Source organism: Hyperolius riggenbachi, chromosome 3, assembly GCF_040937935.1.
Source record: "Hyperolius riggenbachi isolate aHypRig1 chromosome 3, aHypRig1.pri, whole genome shotgun sequence".
Classification (NCBI taxonomy): domain Eukaryota; kingdom Metazoa; phylum Chordata; class Amphibia; order Anura; family Hyperoliidae; genus Hyperolius; species Hyperolius riggenbachi.
This window is the reverse complement of record NC_090648.1, coordinates 55,637,067-55,656,183: the sequence shown is the minus strand read 5'-3', so window position 1 is coordinate 55,656,183 and position 19,117 is coordinate 55,637,067. Positions and strand designations below refer to the sequence as shown.

The 19,117-nt window shown below is 48.2% G+C and overlaps 1 protein-coding gene across 1 annotated transcript in view; it reads left to right on the top strand.

The window, feature by feature from the left end:
* The window catches only part of LOC137562104 (uncharacterized), a 99,370-nt gene that overhangs the window by 26,630 nt on the left and 53,623 nt on the right, over positions 1-19,117 (top strand). Inside the window, exons 4-7 of the mRNA XM_068273441.1 lie at positions 11,084-11,164; positions 11,727-11,849; positions 12,764-12,861; positions 12,972-13,824. Of these exons, the coding sequence (XP_068129542.1) occupies positions 11,084-11,164; positions 11,727-11,849; positions 12,764-12,861; positions 12,972-13,824 (1,155 nt within the window). The remainder of the gene's footprint in view (positions 1-11,083; positions 11,165-11,726; positions 11,850-12,763; positions 12,862-12,971; positions 13,825-19,117) is intronic.

Sequence of the window (19,117 nt, the reverse complement as noted above, 5' to 3'; positions counted from 1 at the left end):
GGCCTCGGATGCAGAGCTGATGGCGGGCTGCTCATCCTCCGTCATCAGTTGCACCACAGTGTCTGCATCCTTTTCCTCAATGGGACGTTTCCGACCCGGCTGGAGGAAAATCGGAGCAGGTGCTACACGCTGCTGCTGCTGTGTCTCTGCAGCGTGAGTTGCAGATGCTCCTGCTGGGCGGCGCCCAAGGCGTCCACGGCCAGTGGCTATAGGAGGAATGTTAGCCACTGACGCTGCTGCTGCGGAACTGTGCATGGTGGCGCGGCCGCGCCCGCGGCTTGCCACAATGCTGCTCCCTCTCCTCCTGATTCCCTTGCTGCCCTTGCCCTTGCCCAAACCGCGCTGGCTGCCACTTCCAGACATCTTCGATGTTTTGGGCGTAAACACAAAAGTTTTTTAAAAGGGCGGGTGAAAAGTGGGGTACTTTAATGGAGTGGGTTGGTGGGCGAGGTGACTGAGTGAGTGTCTAGTACAGTAAGTAAGTAGTAACAGTCAGGAAGTACAACTAGCAGTTACAATTATCAGTAGTAATCACAAGGAAATAGAGTGTGTGTACACTACAGACAGTGAGAGCACGCACGCGCAAACACGCGCAGGAGCTAGCCTATGAACAGTGACTGAGTGAGTGTCCCTAGTACAGTAAGTAAGTAGTAACAGTCAGGAAGTACAACTAGCAGTTACAATAATCAGTAGTAATCACAAGGAAATAGAGTGTGTGTACACTACAGACAGTGAGTGCACGCACGCGCAAACACGCGCAGGAGCTAGCCTATGAACAGTGACTGAGTGAGTGTCCCTAGTACAGTAAGTAAGTAGTAACAGTCAGGAAGTACAACTAGAAGTTACAATAATAAGTAGTAATCACAAGGAAATAGAGTGTGTGTACACTACAGACAGTGAGTGCACGCACGCGCAAACACGCGCAGGAGCTAGCCTATGAACAGTGACTGAGTGAGTGTCCCTAGTACAGTAAGTAAGTAGTAACAGTCATGAAGTACAACTAGCAGTTACAATAATCAGTAGTAATCACAAGGAAATAGAGTGTGTGTACACTACAGACAGTGAGTGCACGCACGCGCAAACACGCGCAGGAGCTAGCCTATGAACAGAGACTGAGTGAGTGTCCCTAGTACAGTAAGTAAGTAGTAACAGTCAGGAAGTACAACTAGAAGTTACAATAATAAGTAGTAATCACAAGGAAATAGAGTGTGTGTACACTACAGACAGTGAGTGCACGCACGCGCAAACACGCGCAGGAGCTAGCCTATGAACAGTGACTGAGTGAGTGTCCCTAGTACAGTAAGTAAGTAGTAACAGTCAGGAAGTACAACTAGCAGTTACAATAATCAGTAGTAATCACAAGGAAATAGAGTGTGTGAACACTACAGACAGTGAGTGCACGCACGCGCAAACACGCGCAGGAGCTAGCCTATGAACAGAGACTGAGTGAGTGTCCCTAGTACAGTAAGTAAGTAGTAACAGTCAGGAAGTACAACTAGAAGTTACAATAATAAGTAGTAATCACAAGGAAATAGAGTGTGTGTACACTACAGACAGTGAGTGCACGCACGCGCAAACACGCGCAGGAGCTAGCCTATGAACAGTGACTGAGTGAGTGTCCCTAGTACAGTAAGTAAGTAGTAACAGTCAGGAAGTACAACTAGAAGTTACAATAATCAGTAGTAATCACAAGGAAATAGAGTGTGTGTACACTACAGACAGTGAGTGCACGCACGCGCAAACACGCGCAGGAGCTAGCCTATGAACAGAGACTGAGTGAGTGTCCCTAGTACAGTAAGTAAGTAGTAACAGTCAGGAAGTACAACTAGAAGTTACAATAATAAGTAGTAATCACAAGGAAATAGAGTGTGTGTACACTACAGACAGTGAGTGCACGCACGCGCAAACACGCGCAGGAGCTAGCCTATGAACAGTGACTGAGTGAGTGTCCCTAGTACAGTAAGTAAGTAGTAACAGTCAGGAAGTACAACTAGCAGTTACAATAATCAGTAGTAATCACAAGGAAATAGAGTGTGTGTACACTACAGACAGTGAGTGCACGCACGCGCAAACACGCGCAGGAGCTAGCCTATGAACAGTGACTGAGTGAGTGTCCCTAGTACAGTAAGTAAGTAGTAACAGTCAGGAAGTACAACTAGCAGTTACAATAATAAGTAGTAATCAGAAGGAAATAGAGTGTGTGTACACAGACAGTGAGTGCACGCACGCGCAAACACGCGCAGGAGCTAGCCTATGAACAGTGACTGAGTGAGTGTCCCTAGTACAGTAAGTAAGTAGTAACAGTCAGGAAGTACAACTAGCAGTTACAATAATAAGTAGTAATCAGAAGGAAATAGAGTGTGTGTACACAGACAGTGAGTGCACGCACACGCAGGAGCTAGCCTATGAACAGTGAAAGTGTGTGTCCTAGTACAGTTACAGTATATAACTACAATACAAAATGCAATCAATCAGTAGTAAAGGACAGCAGAAATACTGGTATAGATGAGAAACAAACAGAGGACAGGAGAGAACAGCTGCCCACACAGGCAGGCCCTGAGGCCTAAAGCTGTAAGCCTGCAGCAGCTGTCTCTCTCTATGTAACACAAAAGCTACTAACTAAAATACAATGTCTATCTAACTAACAACAATATAGGTGTATATAGGAGGTGTATGTGAGCAAAAACGCTAGGTGATTGACCACAATAAAGCTCTTGCTAAGCCAAAGCACAAAGGAGCAGATCTCTCTCTGTACAAAGTCAGGCAAGGACGGAAAAAACGAACATGGCGGCCACTATTTATAGGGTAGGGGCTGGCCAAGGTCCCCCTCAGTGATTGGCTGCCGTCAGAGGGCCTGGGAGCCCTCTGATTGGCTCTAAGGACATCAATCTGGGCTATGACGCTATTCGAGCTTGGTATTCGAGCTCGAATAGCGCTGTTTGCTCGAATAGCGCGAATAGTGAATGAGCTATTCGAGTTTACTCGAATAGCCCATTCGAATACCTGCAGCTATTCGGAGCTCGAATACCGAGCTCGAATAGCTGAAAAAGAGCTCGAATATTCGAGCTCCTTGAATATTCGAGCTGTGCTGAGCACCACTGGTTCACTGAACACATAAGGTAGCTATGTGCAGTGAGGTGAGTTCACTCAACCCAAAGGTAGTTATATATGCAGTGAGGTGAGTTCACTGAACACAACAGGTAGTTTGATGCAGTCAGCTGAGTTCACTCAACACAAAGGTAGTTATATATGCAGTGAGGTGAGTTCACTCAACAGAAAAGGTAGATATGCAGTGAGGTGATTTCACTCAACCCAAAGGTAGTTATATATGCAGTGAGGTGAGTTCACTGAACACAACAGGTAGTTACATGCAGTCAGCTGAGTTCACTCAACACAAAGGTAGTTAATTAGTTATATGCATTTAGGTGAGTTCACTCAACAGAAAAGGTAGATATGCAGTGAGGTGAGTTCACTCAACTTAAAAGGTCGTTATATGCAGTGAGGCAAGTTCACTCAACACAAAAGGTAGTTATGTGCAGCGAGGTGGGTTCACTCAACACAAACGTAGGTGTATGCAGTGATGAGGTGGGTTAACTAAACACAACAGGTACTAGTAGTAGGTAAATGCAGTACTGGGTGGGTAGTACAATGTGCAGCTCCCTGTCACATACACAGGTAGTCACTGAATGTGCTGCTGAATGCTGGTGGGCTGCTGGCAGTGGGACACACACATTATGAATTAGCAATGCTATCCAAGCAACACAAGTGTTTCACACACACACAGGTAGTCACTGAATGTGCTTCTGCTGCTGCTGCTGGCAGTGGGACACACAGTATGAATTAGGAATGCTGTCTAAAAAACACAAGTGTCAGTTTCAAACACAGAAAAAAAAATTGATCACACGAGCAGGATGAGCTCTGAAAAGAGCTGTTCTGGGGCGCTATTATAGCAATAAGATTCAGCTAGGAGCAAGCTAAGAAGGCAAGAACCTGACTAATCTGTCCCTAAGAGAACAAGTCTGCAGCAGCTGTCCCTAGTCTGTCTCTAGCAGGCACACGAGTGAGGCTAATGGCCGCCGGAGCCTGCCTTATATAAGGGGGGGTGGGGCTCCAGGGCCTAGTATAGCCAGATTGGCTACAATGTGCCTGCTGACTGTGATGCAGAGGGTCAAAGTTGACCCTCATAGAGCATTATGGGGCGAATCGAACTTCCGGCGAAGGTGAACCACCCGAAGTTCGTCTGGAACCATTCGCCGGTGAACTGTTCGGCCCATCTCTACCTACAACTCCCCCTCTCCATATGCAGAACACACCTGCCCCCTCCCCTCTCCATATACAGAACACACCTGCCCCCATCCCTCTCCATATACAGAACACACCTGCCCCTCTCCATATGCATAACACACCCGCCCCTCTCCATATACAGAACACACCTGCCCCCTCCCCTCTCCATATGCAGAACACACCTGCCCCCTCCCCTCTCCATATACAGAACACACCTGCCCCTCCCCCCTCCATATGCAGAACACACCTGCCCCCTCCCCTCTCCATATGCAGAACACACCTGCCCCCTCCCCTCTCCATATACAGAACACACCTGCCCCCTCCCCTCTCCATATGCAGAACACACCTGCCCCTCTCCATATGCAGAACACACCTGCCCTCTCCATATACAGAACACACCTGTCCCCTCCCCTCTCCATATGCAGAACACACCTGCCCTCTCCATATGCAGAACACACCTGCCCCCTCCCCTCTCCCTATACAGAACACACCTGCCCCTCCCCTCTCCATATGCAGAACACACCTGCCCCCTCCCCTCTCCATATGCAGATCACACCTGCCCCCTCCCCTCTCCATATGCAGATCACACCTGACCCCTCCCCTCTCCTTATGCAGAACACACCCGCCCCCTCCCCTCTCCAGATGTAGAACACACCTGCCCCCTCCCCTCTCCATATACAGAACACACATGCCCCCTCCCCTCTCCATATGCAGAACACACCTGCCCCCTCCCTTTTCCATATGCAGAACACACCTGCCCCTCCCCTCTGCATATACAGAACCGACCTGCCCCCTCCCCCTCCATATGCAGAACACACCTGCCCCCTCCCCTCTCCATATGCAGAACACACCTGCCCCTCCCCTCTGCATATACAGAACCGACCTGCCCCCTCCCCCTCCATATGCAGAACACATCTGCCCCCTCCCCTCTTCATATGCAGAACACACCCGCCCCCTCTCTATATGCAGAACACACCTGCCCCCTCTCCAAATGCAGAACGAACCTGCCCCCTCCCCTCTCCATATGCAGAACACACCTGCCCCCTTCCTCTCCATATAGAGAACCGACTTGCCCCTCCACTCTCCATATGAAGAGCATACCTGCCCCCTCCCCACTCCATATGCAGAACACATCTGCCCTCTCCATATACAGAACACACCTGCCCCTCCATATGCAGAACACATCTGCCCTCTCCATATACAGAACACACCTGCCCTCTCCATATACAGAACACACCTGCCCCTCCCCCCTCCATATGCAGAACACACCTGCCCCCTCCATATACAGATCACACCTGCCCCCTCCCCTCTCCATGTGCAGAACACACTTGCCCCTTCCCCTTTCCATATACAGAACACACCTGCCCCTCCATATACAGATCACACCTGCCCCTCCATATACAGATCACACCTGCCCGAAGTTCGTCTGGAACCATTCGCCGGTGAACTGTTCGGCCCATCTCTACCTACAACTCCCCCTCTCCATATGCAGAACACACCTGCCCCCTCCCCTCTCCATATACAGAACACACCTGCCCCCATCCCTCTCCATATACAGAACACACCTGCCCCTCTCCATATGCATAACACACCCGCCCCTCTCCATATACAGAACACACCTGCCCCCTCCCCTCTCCATATGCAGAACACACCTGCCCCCTCCCCTCTCCATATACAGAACACACCTGCCCCTCCCCCCTCCATATGCAGAACACACCTGCCCCCTCCCCTCTCCATATGCAGAACACACCTGCCCCCTCCCCTCTCCATATACAGAACACACCTGCCCCCTCCCCTCTCCATATACAGAACACACCTGCCCCCTCCCCTCTCCATATGCAGAACACACCTGCCCCTCTCCATATGCAGAACACACCTGCCCTCTCCATATACAGAACACACCTGTCCCCTCCCCTCTCCATATGCAGAACACACCTGCCCTCTCCATATGCAGAACACACCTGCCCCCTCCCCTCTCCCTATACAGAACACACCTGCCCCTCCCCTCTCCATATGCAGAACACACCTGCCCCCTCCCCTCTCCATATGCAGATCACACCTGCCCCCTCCCCTCTCCATATGCAGATCACACCTGACCCCTCCCCTCTCCTTATGCAGAACACACCCGCCCCCTCCCCTCTCCAGATGTAGAACACACCTGCCCCCTCCCCTCTCCATATACAGAACACACATGCCCCCTCCCCTCTCCATATGCAGAACACACCTGCCCCCTCCCTTTTCCATATGCAGAACACACCTGCCCCTCCCCTCTGCATATACAGAACCGACCTGCCCCCTCCCCCTCCATATGCAGAACACACCTGCCCCCTCCCCTCTCCATATGCAGAACACACCTGCCCCTCCCCTCTGCATATACAGAACCGACCTGCCCCCTCCCCCTCCATATGCAGAACACATCTGCCCCCTCCCCTCTTCATATGCAGAACACACCCGCCCCCTCTCTATATGCAGAACACACCTGCCCCCTCTCCAAATGCAGAACGAACCTGCCCCCTCCCCTCTCCATATGCAGAACACACCTGCCCCCTTCCTCTCCATATAGAGAACCGACTTGCCCCTCCACTCTCCATATGAAGAGCATACCTGCCCCCTCCCCACTCCATATGCAGAACACATCTGCCCTCTCCATATACAGAACACACCTGCCCCTCCATATGCAGAACACATCTGCCCTCTCCATATACAGAACACACCTGCCCTCTCCATATACAGAACACACCTGCCCCTCCCCCCTCCATATGCAGAACACACCTGCCCCCTCCATATACAGATCACACCTGCCCCCTCCCCTCTCCATGTGCAGAACACACTTGCCCCTTCCCCTTTCCATATACAGAACACACCTGCCCCTCCATATACAGATCACACCTGCCCCTCCATATACAGATCACACCTGCCCCCTCCCCTCTCCATATGCAGAACACACTTGCTCCTTTCCACATACAGAACACACCTGCCCCTCCCTCCTCCATATGCAGAACACACCTGCCCCTTCCCCTCTTCATATGCAGATCACACCTGCCCCCTCCCCTCTCCATATACAGAACACACCTGCCCCCTCCCCTCTCCATATACAGAACACACCTGCCCCCTCCCCTCTCCATATACAGAACACACCTGCCCCTCCCCCCTCCATATACAGATCACACCTGCCCCCTCTCCATGTGCAGAACACACTTGCCCCTTCCCCTTTCCATATACAGAACACACCTGCCCCCTCCATATACAGATCACACCTGCCCCCTCTCCATATGCAGAACACACTTGCCCCTTCCCCTTTCCATATACAGAACACACCTCCCCCTCCCCCTCCATATGCAGAACACACCCGCCCCTCCCCCTCCATATGCAGAACACACCTGCCCCTCCCCCTCCATATACAGGACACACCTGCCCCCTTCTCTCTCCATATGTAGAACACTTGCCCCTCCCTTCTCCATATGCATGTTTAGGTCTGTGTGCTTTGTGTGTGTGCAGCAGATGCAAAATGTTCTGGTTTATACTGCTGGGAGTGCAGCTGGTTTATGTATTGATTTATTGTGTTTAAACTACAAGACCAGGGATTGATATGTTAGTATATGTGTAGTGGCTGGATAGTGTACTAGTTAAGGGCTCTGCCTCTGACACAGGCAACCAGGTTTGGAATCTCGGCTCTTTCTGTTCAGTAAGCCAAAACCTATTCAGTAGGAGACCTTGGGCAAGACTCCCTAACACTGCTAATGCCTATAGAGCACATCCTAGTGGCTGCAGCTCTGGCGTCAGGGCTGTGGAGTCGGTACAAAAATCCACCGACTCCGACTCCCCAGTTTAGGATTTCACCGACTCCTCTAATTTGCATATTACAATCTTGTTGATTGAAAGTATGTAGCATGAAATTCGTCTCTTAACTGCCAACGCTTAGGAATTGTAAAAGACAACTGAAGTGAGAAGGATATGGAGACTGCCATATTTATTCCCTTTAGTCATAGACTAAAACTAGTCCTTGGTAAGACTACTTGTAGAAGGTACAGACAGGAACAAAGAACATCTATCAAGCCCTAGGCAATGTAACTGGGTACATGTAAGAGTGATGTGCAGGTACTCTGCAGGGGAATTAGGAGATTCTTCCGCGCCTGAAGAGGGCGATTGCCGCACTCTCTGCAGTGGTAGGGAGAGTGGGCAAAGTAGTTAAAAACTCACTTTTTTTTCCTCCGATGCTCACAGCTTCCATCTCTTTCCTGTCCCGGCATCTGTGTATTGGTAACAGGGCCCCCTGTGGTGACATGCGGTCATGTCATCCCAGGGGGCGCTGTTATCAATACACAGATGCCGGGACAGGAAAGAGATGGAAGCTGTGAGCATCGGAGGAAGAAACGTGAGTTTTTAACTACTTTGCCCGCTCTCCCCACCGCTGCAGCCACCTTCCCATCTAACATGTACTGCAGGCACCTATCTAACCTGTACTGCAGGCACCTATCTATTCTATACTGCGGGGCACCTATCTAATCTATACTGCGGGGCACCTATCTAATCTATACTGCGGGGCACCTATCTAATCTGTACTGCGGGGCACCTATCTAATCTGTACTGCGGGGCACCTATCTAATCTATACTGCGGGCACCTATCTAATCTGTACTGTGGGGCACCTATCTAATCTATACTGCGGGCACCTATCTAATCTATACTGCGGGCACCTACTTATCTAACCTATACAGAGTGTGTGTTTCCACAGTGTGTGCGTGTGTTTCCACTGTGTGTGTGTGTATCCACAGCATATGTCTCTAGGCCCCGCATATGACACTCGCCCCAGGCACCGCATACTCTAAGGCCACCTCTGGGGAATAGTATTTAAAGTCGCCGGGAACTTGTGCAGGAGCAGGGTAAGCCATACCGGCTGTATCCTGCACCCAAGTCTCCCGGCGGCGATTCCTCTCATACTCCCCTCAGGTGCCTTGTGGTAGAGTGACCAGACGTCCCGGATTGCCCGGGACGCGTCCCGGATTCGGGGTCCGCTGTCCCAGGCAGCATGAGGTCCCGGGAAACGTCCCGCCTTCAGCAGCGGGACGTCCCGGCCTCGGGACTCTGGGCACTCTATACTCATGAACTGGCAGCGGCGTCTATAGACGCCGTGCCAGTTCATTGCCCGCAGCCCCGCTCCAGCCTGTCTTCCGGTGTCTGTTCCGACAGGCGAGCAGGGCTACGGCAAGATGGCTGCCGGAGCCCTGTACTGGAGACTATTTGTGTCTCCAGTACAAGGCTTCGGGCGCCATCTTGCCGTAGCCCTGTCAGCGCGGAACTCTGCAGGAGGAGGAAGGAGGTCCCGGGAGCAACGCGCCAGAGGCCGGAGACTTCTGCCAGGTGAGTAAATGCTTTCTTTTCCAGGTGAAATGTTTGCCCGCATTGTGTTTCTTTTCCAGGTGAAATGTTTGCCCGCATTGCATTTCTTTTCTGGTGAAATGTTTGCCCGCATTGCATTTCTTTTCCAGGTGAAATGTTTGCCCGCATTGTGTTTTTTTTCCAGGTGAAATGTTTGCCCGAATTGTGTTTATTTTGTGCTGACATGTTTGCCCGCATTGCGTTTATTTGTACTGACATGTTTGCCCGCATTGCGTTTATTTTCTGGTGAAATATTTGCCCGCATTGCGTTTCTGTTCTGGTGAAATGTTTGACCGCATTGCGTTTTTTTTTCCAGGTGAAATGTTTGCCCGCATTGCGTTTCTTTTCTGGTGAAATGTTTGCCCGCATTGCGTTTATTTTGTACTGACATGTTGCCCGCATTGCGTTTATTTTGTACTGACATGTTGCCCGCATTGCGTTTATTTTGTACTGACATGTTTGCCTGCATTGCGTTTGTACTGACATGTTGCCCGCATTGCATTTATTTTATACTGACATGTTGCCCGCATTGCATTTATTTTGTACTGACATGTTGCCCATTGCGTTTATTTTCTGGTGTCCGGGTAACTGTTACTGCATTTATTATTTAATGGTCATAGATGGCTATGTTTGCTGCTTTGTGGTTACGGTATACTATTAGCATCACACAGTTTCTGCACACCCATGATGCAAAGTCTTGTTTGTACACATCATGGCGTAAACACTGCTTTCTTATGCCTCGCTGTTACATCATTACGTTAGCACCCGCCCATACAATGTCATGGCCACGCCCATTTTCGCCACGGCACGCTATGCATGCCCCAGCCCCCCCCCCCAGTCTTCGTCACTGCGTGCTCCTCAGTCCTCCCACTGTTCGCCGCGCGCGCGCCGCCCCCCCCCCCCCCCCCCCCGCACGCCCCCTCTCCCCGTCCCAGGTTGGACCCACAAAAATCTGGTCACTCTACTTGTGGGTAATCCTGCCATGGTCATGTCACTGACTGTCTGGCCTCAGAGGAGCTCAATAAATAATCCCTTACATTGTACATCATCACAGAAGAGACAATCACATAAATACATACGTTTGAGAAACGCCTCTATAATCTTGACCACGCCCAGATTATATTGCCCCGCCCTAATACCGTGCCACACCCTTTGCCTCCCTGATACTCCCCGGCTGCTCTCGCTAGCTATAATTGATGATAGAGCTTGCAGTTAGCTGACTGGCCACAAGATGGCGAACTGGTGAAAAGATGTTGCTGAGAAGTACAGAATCATAGAGAGAAAGTGAATGATAAGAGCCCGTAAGGTGGAAGAAGCATTTCGTCATGCACCTCCAGCACCCGCAGCCTCTAATAGCGCTACAATGGCACAGAGCAGGTCACGTGGGGAGGTGACGTCAGATGGAATACTAGCCAATCCGAGCTCCTCTAGGAACAAAGAGACCGGAAGTGGTCATAGAACGTAAAATACTGGGAGCATATCGTGCTGGCTGCAGAGGAGGAGGTGAAAGTTTACTTTGTTTAATTTATTTCCATTTTGCCCTATGTAGCTAATACATCGCATATAGCACACTGTCACATAGTGGGGAGGGGAACATAGAGTTAGGAAAGGTATTGTGGGGGGAGGAGCACATGATAGTGGAGAGGCGCACATGAGGGGAGGATCGCATAGGAGGGAAAGGAAGGGTGTGGGGGAGGACAGGTAATGGGGTGAGGAAGGAGCACATAATGGGAGAAGGGAGTACAGATATTAAGTGGGAATGGGAGGAGCACATACGGTACGGAGCAGTGCTTTTCAGCGCTGCTTGTATAGACTACAATAGGAATCACTCGTATTGCAGCGCTCAGTGAGTAACGTCGCCTCCTTCAGAAGACGGAGCCGAGGTTGCTTAAAAAACACAATAATTCGGCCTCCAGCAATCGCTGGAAGCCGAATTATTTAATTCCCCCACTATCCATGGCGGCCTGGAGGGGGAATAGTAATTAAAACGGCCCGGACTTATTATGGGACAGTATCCAGTGACAGCGAATTGTATGGATGGTGAATGTATCCGTTTATGTGTCAGGTTCCTATAAGGAGGCACATTGTCCCATCTATTTCTCCATAAAGGAGGGGCAGGATATAAAAGGACACCAGGACCTCTACAAGGACGCCATGATGGAGAATCAGCCGCCCCTCACATCACCGGGTAAGAGGAGACTTTCATTTCTTGTAATGAGAGAGCAGTACTTGGGGTTTACCTAGACCCTCCCTTATATCCATCATCTGGTAAACACATAGGGCTTGATTCACAAAGCGGTGCAAAGTGTTTGCACGCCTGTGAAAAGCTCTTTATCACGCCTAAACTCAGTTTAGGCGTGATAAGAAGAAACTCGCGCGATCTCCCGCGCGCAAAGTTTTGCGCGCATAGCGCACAGCGCTGCGCGCGCAATGTACCGTGCTTCGCGCGCAGCGTCCATTGAGCCCTATGGGACTTTGCGCGCGCAGCGCGTTGCGCTACGCGCGCAAAACTTTGCGCGAAGAGCAGCACAAATCGGTGATAACTCAGCTTTGCACGGCTTATCACGCCTAAAGTCTTTTAGGCGTGATAACTGAGTTATCACCGCTTTGTGAATCAGGGCCATAGAGTATCTCACAAAAGTGATCTCACTTTTCTAAATATTTTATCACATCAGTTTATGGGGGCAACACTGAAGATATGAAACTTTGATACAATGCAAAGTAGTTGGTGTGCGGCTTGTATCACAGTGAGATTTTGCTGGGCAATCGAAGTGCAAGGATCACGTCTTTTAAAGTCACTGGATCCGAAGGGGCTCGGGGCGGGACGAGTGGAGCGCCCGGCATTGACAAGGAGTGGGCACAATTTACCAGCGCTCGCCATGCTGCACTACCACAGCATAGCGTGCGCTCAGCACCTGCTCCACTGACTCTGCTTAATTATGCACGCTGTGCTGCCACTAGCGTGTGTAGTGTGCTGGGAGTAAAAAGTAAGTTGCGCTGCTCTATTAGCGCTCATAACAGTAATTTATTAGCGCTGTTTGGCAGCGCTATTGTTAGTTAATCAACCCCAATGTATTCAGTTAGTGGGTGTGTTTCTTACAGATGAATCAAGTAACAGAAACCCACCAGAGAGAAGTACAGGTCCTCTTTATTCTTGGGATTGTCCACAGGAAGGGCACACCATCCCCCACCATTATCGGGTAGGTGCAACTGAGAATCCCCAGTGACTCCAAACTATATTTCATTATCCTTCTGCATACGCTGTTATCTGTGTTCACAATTTAAATTAGCTCTCATTTTTTTAACTTAGGGTGGAGAACTGATACATGCAAGTGTTGTTGTTAAAAAGGAAGAAGAGACATATGTGAGGGATGATCATCAGTCTATGGACAAGGGAGACCTGGTGGGGACAAATAAAGTAAAAGAAGAGACATATGTGAAGAGTTATCAGCAGTCTGTGGAAGAGAGTGACATGATGAGGACAATCAAAGAAGAAGAAGAAAATGAGACGTATGTGAGGAGTGATCAGCAGACTATAAAGAAGGGTGACATGATGAGGACAAGTAATGAAGAAGAAGAGAAATATGTGAGGGATGATCAACAGTCTATAGAGGAGGGTGACATGATGAGGACAATTAAAGAGGAAGAAGGCGGCACATATGTGAGGAGTTATCAGCAGTCTGTGGAGGAGCGTGACATGATGAGGACAATCAAAGAAGAAGAAAATTATATGTATGTGAGGGGTGATCTGCAGACTATGGAAAAGGATGACATGATGAGGACAAGTAAAGAGGAAGAAGAGACATATGTGAAGGGTGATCAGCAGTCTGCTATAGAGGGTGACACAATGAGTACAAAAAAAGAGGAAGAAGCGGAGACATATGTGAGGAATGATCTGCAGCCTATGAAAGAGGGAGACGTGATGAGGACAATTAAAGAGGAAGAAAATACATATGTGAGGGGTGATCAGCAGTCTACGGAGGAAGGTGACATAATGAGGACAATCAAAGAAGAACAAAATGAGATGTCTATGGAGAAGGGTGACACAATGAGTACAAAACAAGAGGAAGAAGAGGAGACATATGTGAGGCATGACCAGCAGTCTATGGCGGAGGGTGACATGAGGACAAGTAAAGAGGACAATGTTACAGAGGGCAGAACAGGTGAGTAATCAGCAGTAAATATAGAATAAATTGTATCTTTATTGCTGGTGTGACTGTGTCGCTGCTCACACACTGGCCTGATTCAAGGTTATGCTATGCAGGGCTGTGGAGTCGGAGTCGTGGAGTTGGAGTCGGGGCAATTTTGGGTGCCTGGAGTCGGGAAAAAATGCACCGACTCCGACTCCTAATGAATTTAAACTGTAATTAAAATAGAAAATATGATAAAATGTTTTATTTCTCAGATAATAGTCATCATAAATAATTTATACATACAGTAATAGCTGTGCTTAGTCCACAAAAATGAAATAAACTAATCAAAATGAGTTACTTGTGCTGCTTCAATAAAGCAGTCCCCGTATTTTTAAAGTCAGATATACACATCTGATTGTGACTGTATATATGATGTGTACACAGGAATCTCTTATATATGTTACGGCCAGAACCCGAAGTCTGGCCACTTCGGGTTCTGGCCGGTCAAAGCTAGAAATGGCCGGCTGAAGCGGCCAGTTTGCCAAATGGAGGCCTTTTGTGGACTTTGGCCGGCCAGAACGCATTCTGGCTAGATGTGGCCTGCCAAGTCCCGAAGTTCTGAGTCCCTGCTGCCTCCTGTCAGCTCGCCTCACCCTTCTTTCACGTCTGCTTGCTGTCTCCATGGCTGTCCGGCTCCCCGCTGTCTCTCTGGCTGTTCGGCTCATTCTCCCCTCCCCTGCTATTTGACTCCCAGGCTTCCGTCTTCCCGGGCTGAGCCCTGCGATGTCTTGATGAGTTCCCCGCCTCCGTCTCCCCTGCTATTTAGCTCCATTGATTCTAACTTCCCAGGCTGTTCCCCAGCGATGTTTTGATGAGCTCCCCACTCTCCACCACATGTTTTCCTGACGCTGCATCTCTGCCTCCTGTCGTCTTTCTTCTGTCTACCTTCCCACTTTGGCTGCGCAGTTCACCTCTCCCTGTCCCCTCATAAGTGGACCTGAACTCTTGCACAGGACAAACGAAAAACAGAGAAATGCACCTGTATGAATTTAGTCTGTCTAATTCCTCTTCATCTGTGACTAATCACCATTGAAATTTGATGTCTCAGCTGGGTCGGCTCAGGAATGTAATTGGTAAACAGGATAATATGTCTGCTTCCATGAAAGCAGGATGTAGACACACCGCAGATTATCCGCTGTAACAAATAAATTTTGTAATAAAGGACGTTTTTCTTTAAGGGCTCAGACACACTATAAGCTCTTTTCTGAGCGCTTGCGATTGATTAGCGCATTGTGAGCACTTTTTAAAAATCGTTCCCATTCACTTTCATTAAAATTGCGGTAAAAAAATCGCCACATACACGTAAAAAAGTACGCAATCGTGGCGATTTTTACCGCAATTTAAGTGAAAGTGCATGGGAGATATTTTGAAAAATTGTTCAGAAAGCGCTAATCAAGCGCTCAGAAAAGCGCTTAGAGTGTGTTTGAGTCTTAAGGTTGTTATGCTATTTTGTATCTTTCAGAGCAGAGACGAGGTTCTGAGTGCCTTTTGTGCTGTCGGAAAGGACTCGGGACTTGTACATTTTGGACTTTGGCCGACTGACTTTGGCCATTTCTAGAACTGGCCGGCCAATGTCAGAATTTCCCAGCATTTTGGACTTTGGCCGACGTCAAATCGGCCAGTTCTAGAAACGGCCGGCCAATTCTAGAATTGGCCGATTTCTGGTTTTGGCCGTAACATATATACTAAATAACATCTATGCTGTAAGAATAAAGCCTGATGTGTAGCTGTGTCACTAATAGAGATGGTCAATGAGATGGAAATAATTCTGCATTGATTCTGATTTATGCAAATGTAGTCTTTGCTCATGAAATCAAATAATTTGATATGTTGTTAAAATTTTGGTTTGGTGACTACAAATTAAATGGTACCTGAGAAGGATGAAAAGAAAAGTTTTATACATACATGGGGCTTCCTCCAGCCCCCTTCAGGCTAATCAGTCCCTCGCTGTCCTCCTCCGCCACCTGGATCTTCTGCTATGAGTTCTGGTAATTCAGCCAGTCAGCGCAGTCCGGCCACATGCCGCTTCCACAGCCAGGTATAATCTTCAATTGTGACAGCACCAATGTAGCTTGACGTGCAGCGATCAACCCTGGAGTGCACAGGGTGTAACATCAAATAGGATAGCAGGATCCGCACCGTCTAAAATCCAAATTTATTAGAACATTTTAAAATCCATAACAGGCAGTACTGAGTGTGAGCCGGGTCACCATGACGCACGGCGTTTCAGAATCTAGCTCTTTCCTCAGATGGCTGTAGCACACACTCTGACATACAAAGCCTCACTGCTGTTATATATAGTGATGGAGAGGACCTGATGGAAGACTCTGCAAATTCCAAACAATTTACATACATGCATATTCATGAGCCATACATATTGCACATACCTAATGATATTTACCATCATATACATACTTATCTGAGTATATTGGGGAGTCACAAGTAGGAGCATAGAACATATGTACACTCAGACTTACTTTCAGTAGAAAAATCCACGGAGTTCAGTCTCTCATCGTGTACTTCTCTTTACCACGGTGTCAGCCAATGAACAACAGGCCGACACCGTCCGCTCGACTCAGTCTCTCCTCCTTAGGCCGCTAGCCAATCACATACGCGGCTACAGCGTCCGCTCAAAGACTTCAGTCATGCGTACATAATGACGCTTGATGGCATCTGAAGACGCGTAGCCGCTAGCCAATCACATACGCGGCTACAGCGTCCGCTCAAAGACTTGAATCATGCGTCCGTAATGACGCCTGGCAGCATGTGAAGACGCCTAGAAAACGCCCACACGCCCAACTCCGCCAGCCAGTAGAATTAAGAGCGACACCATCCGCTCTAGAACCAATCTGTGTATTAAAATACATAAACAAGGCGGCAGATGACCGTGCGAGCGTCCCCAACCGCCCCCCAGGTCGCCAAAAGCGCCACAACAGTGCAACCTATATAGCTTTTATAATTAGTGGGACTGGAAGTACATCCCTAGCTCAAAATTGCATAACAATGCATACATAAAAAATCTATGAGAAAAATTCCTCTTTATCAAAAGTGTATATATATCAAAAATACAAAAACCTTATATAAAGAACCGTATATAAAGAGCTAGAGCGTAACCTCCAACCCACCAACTAATCAAACAATCCACAAAAATTTACAAAACTTCTTGTTCAAAACTTCCTAGGTCATCACATTAGTTAAATCATATTCTCTATTTAAACCTTTAGGCTCCAACGTCTCTAGTTTCTTAATCCAATAATGTTCTCTTTTCAATAATTGTTTTTGTCTATCACCTCCTCTCCTCAATATAGGGACCCCCTCTAACACTTGTACACGTAACTGTGATAAACCATGATTGAAGGTAGTAAAATGATGTGAGACCGCTAGCTCTAAGTTTTTATTCCTAATCGAAGATTTGTGTGATGCTATCCTGTCTCTCAGGGCCTGTGTAGTCTGACCCACAGACCCACATATCCAATCCCACAGGGGCACTTTAACAAGTAAACAACATATTTAGAATCACATGTATACTGGCCTCTTATTTTAAACTTAGTGCCCCTGCAGGGATGGGTAACTGTATCCCCTTTAGCAATGTAACTGCAGAGGTGACAATTTAAACATGGATAAGTTCCATTTCTCACCGTCTTAAATGGTTTTTCTGGCCCTATGTCACCCTTGACTATAATGTCTCTTAGTGATGGAGCTCTTTTATAGGACATCAGTGGACCTTCCCGAAACTCACGGACATATGGCAAGCCCTCTCTTAAGATTGACCAATGGCTGTTAATTATTTTTTCAATTTTATCAGACAAAATGTTAAAAGTTGTGACACATGGAATCCTATTATTGTAATCACCTCTACATTTCCTTTTTGATCCACTCCACTTACTCCTATGACTTGTCCCAATCTTTTTGTTATCCACTAAGCACCTCATTGGATATCCTCTCGCCAAAAATTTGTATTTCATCTCCTCTAATCTGGACTTTCTGATCTGGGGGTCACTAACTATTCTCTCTACCCTTTTAAACTGTCCTTTAGGTATGTTATTTTTAATGTGAGGAACATGAAAGCTATTATAGTGCAAGATAGAATTTCTGTCAGTGGGTTTTGTATAAAGATCCGTGGTCAAACGACCACCATCCTTAATCACCCATGTGTCTAAAAAACTAATCCTTTTGTGATCACTTTCAATCGTCAATCTAATCTCAGGGCACGCAGCATGTAATTGTGTGACAAAGGTCTCTAGGCTCGAACGTGGCCCCTCCCACAAACAAAAAATATCATCAATATACCGTCGCCAAAGTAAAACATGTTTACAAAAAAGTGAATTAGAAAAAACAAATGCGTCCTCATAGAGGCCCATAAACAAATTGGCATAGGAAGGGGCCACGTTCGAGCCCATCGCCGTCCCTCTACGCTGCATGTAGAAAGTGTCACCAAAAAGGAAATAGTTGTATCTCAACACAAGGTTCAATAGTTGGATCAAAAAACCCCTCTGTTCCTTATCAAAATCCGTGCAAATCTGTAAATAGTGTTCAATTGCCTCCAAACCTCCCTCATGGGGTATGGAAGTATATAAACTGATAAGCGCTCAATCAGTCCAGTCCGACAATATTCGCTGGAGACACCCCTTGTGGGCTCAGCTGATCATAAATATGTGTTTAAATAACATCCAGGCTTGATAGGCACATACGTATCTCCCCCCAATGCTTAACGACTCACCAGATGGTGCGGCCTGCAGGCCCCGTCTGCGCAGCAGGGGTATCGGCCACCCCTCAGCCTCTCTGGCAAGTCTCCACAGCTAGGTCCTTCACAGGGTAGGTGAACCTCCAGGAAAAAAGTATAAAAAACGCCTCACATAGCGTAAAAGGGATTACTCCCGTAATTTATTAAAAAATTAAAAAGTGAGCGATGCTCAGTACAAAGTTCCACTGCGGTATGGGGCTTGGGGCTAAGCGTGCAGCTAATACTCAGAGGCAGCCGCGGGAGAGAGCTCCGCAAAGCAAAAAGATCCCCGCCACCAGGTCAAAAACAAAGATGGCGCCCGTCAACCAATCACCGCGTCCGATGTCGTCAGACGTAACGCTGCTCCGTAGCTCCGCCCTACGCGTTTCGTCGCTATGGCGACTCCTCAGGGGCTGCGGAGCCATTAGAGCAGCGTGTTTAAATAGCATAGGTGGGCATGGGCGCTAGTAGCTACCTGCTAGCTCACTCCCCCACCGCTTACATCATCTAGTTTACACAGGTTAAAATACATTCCGCATT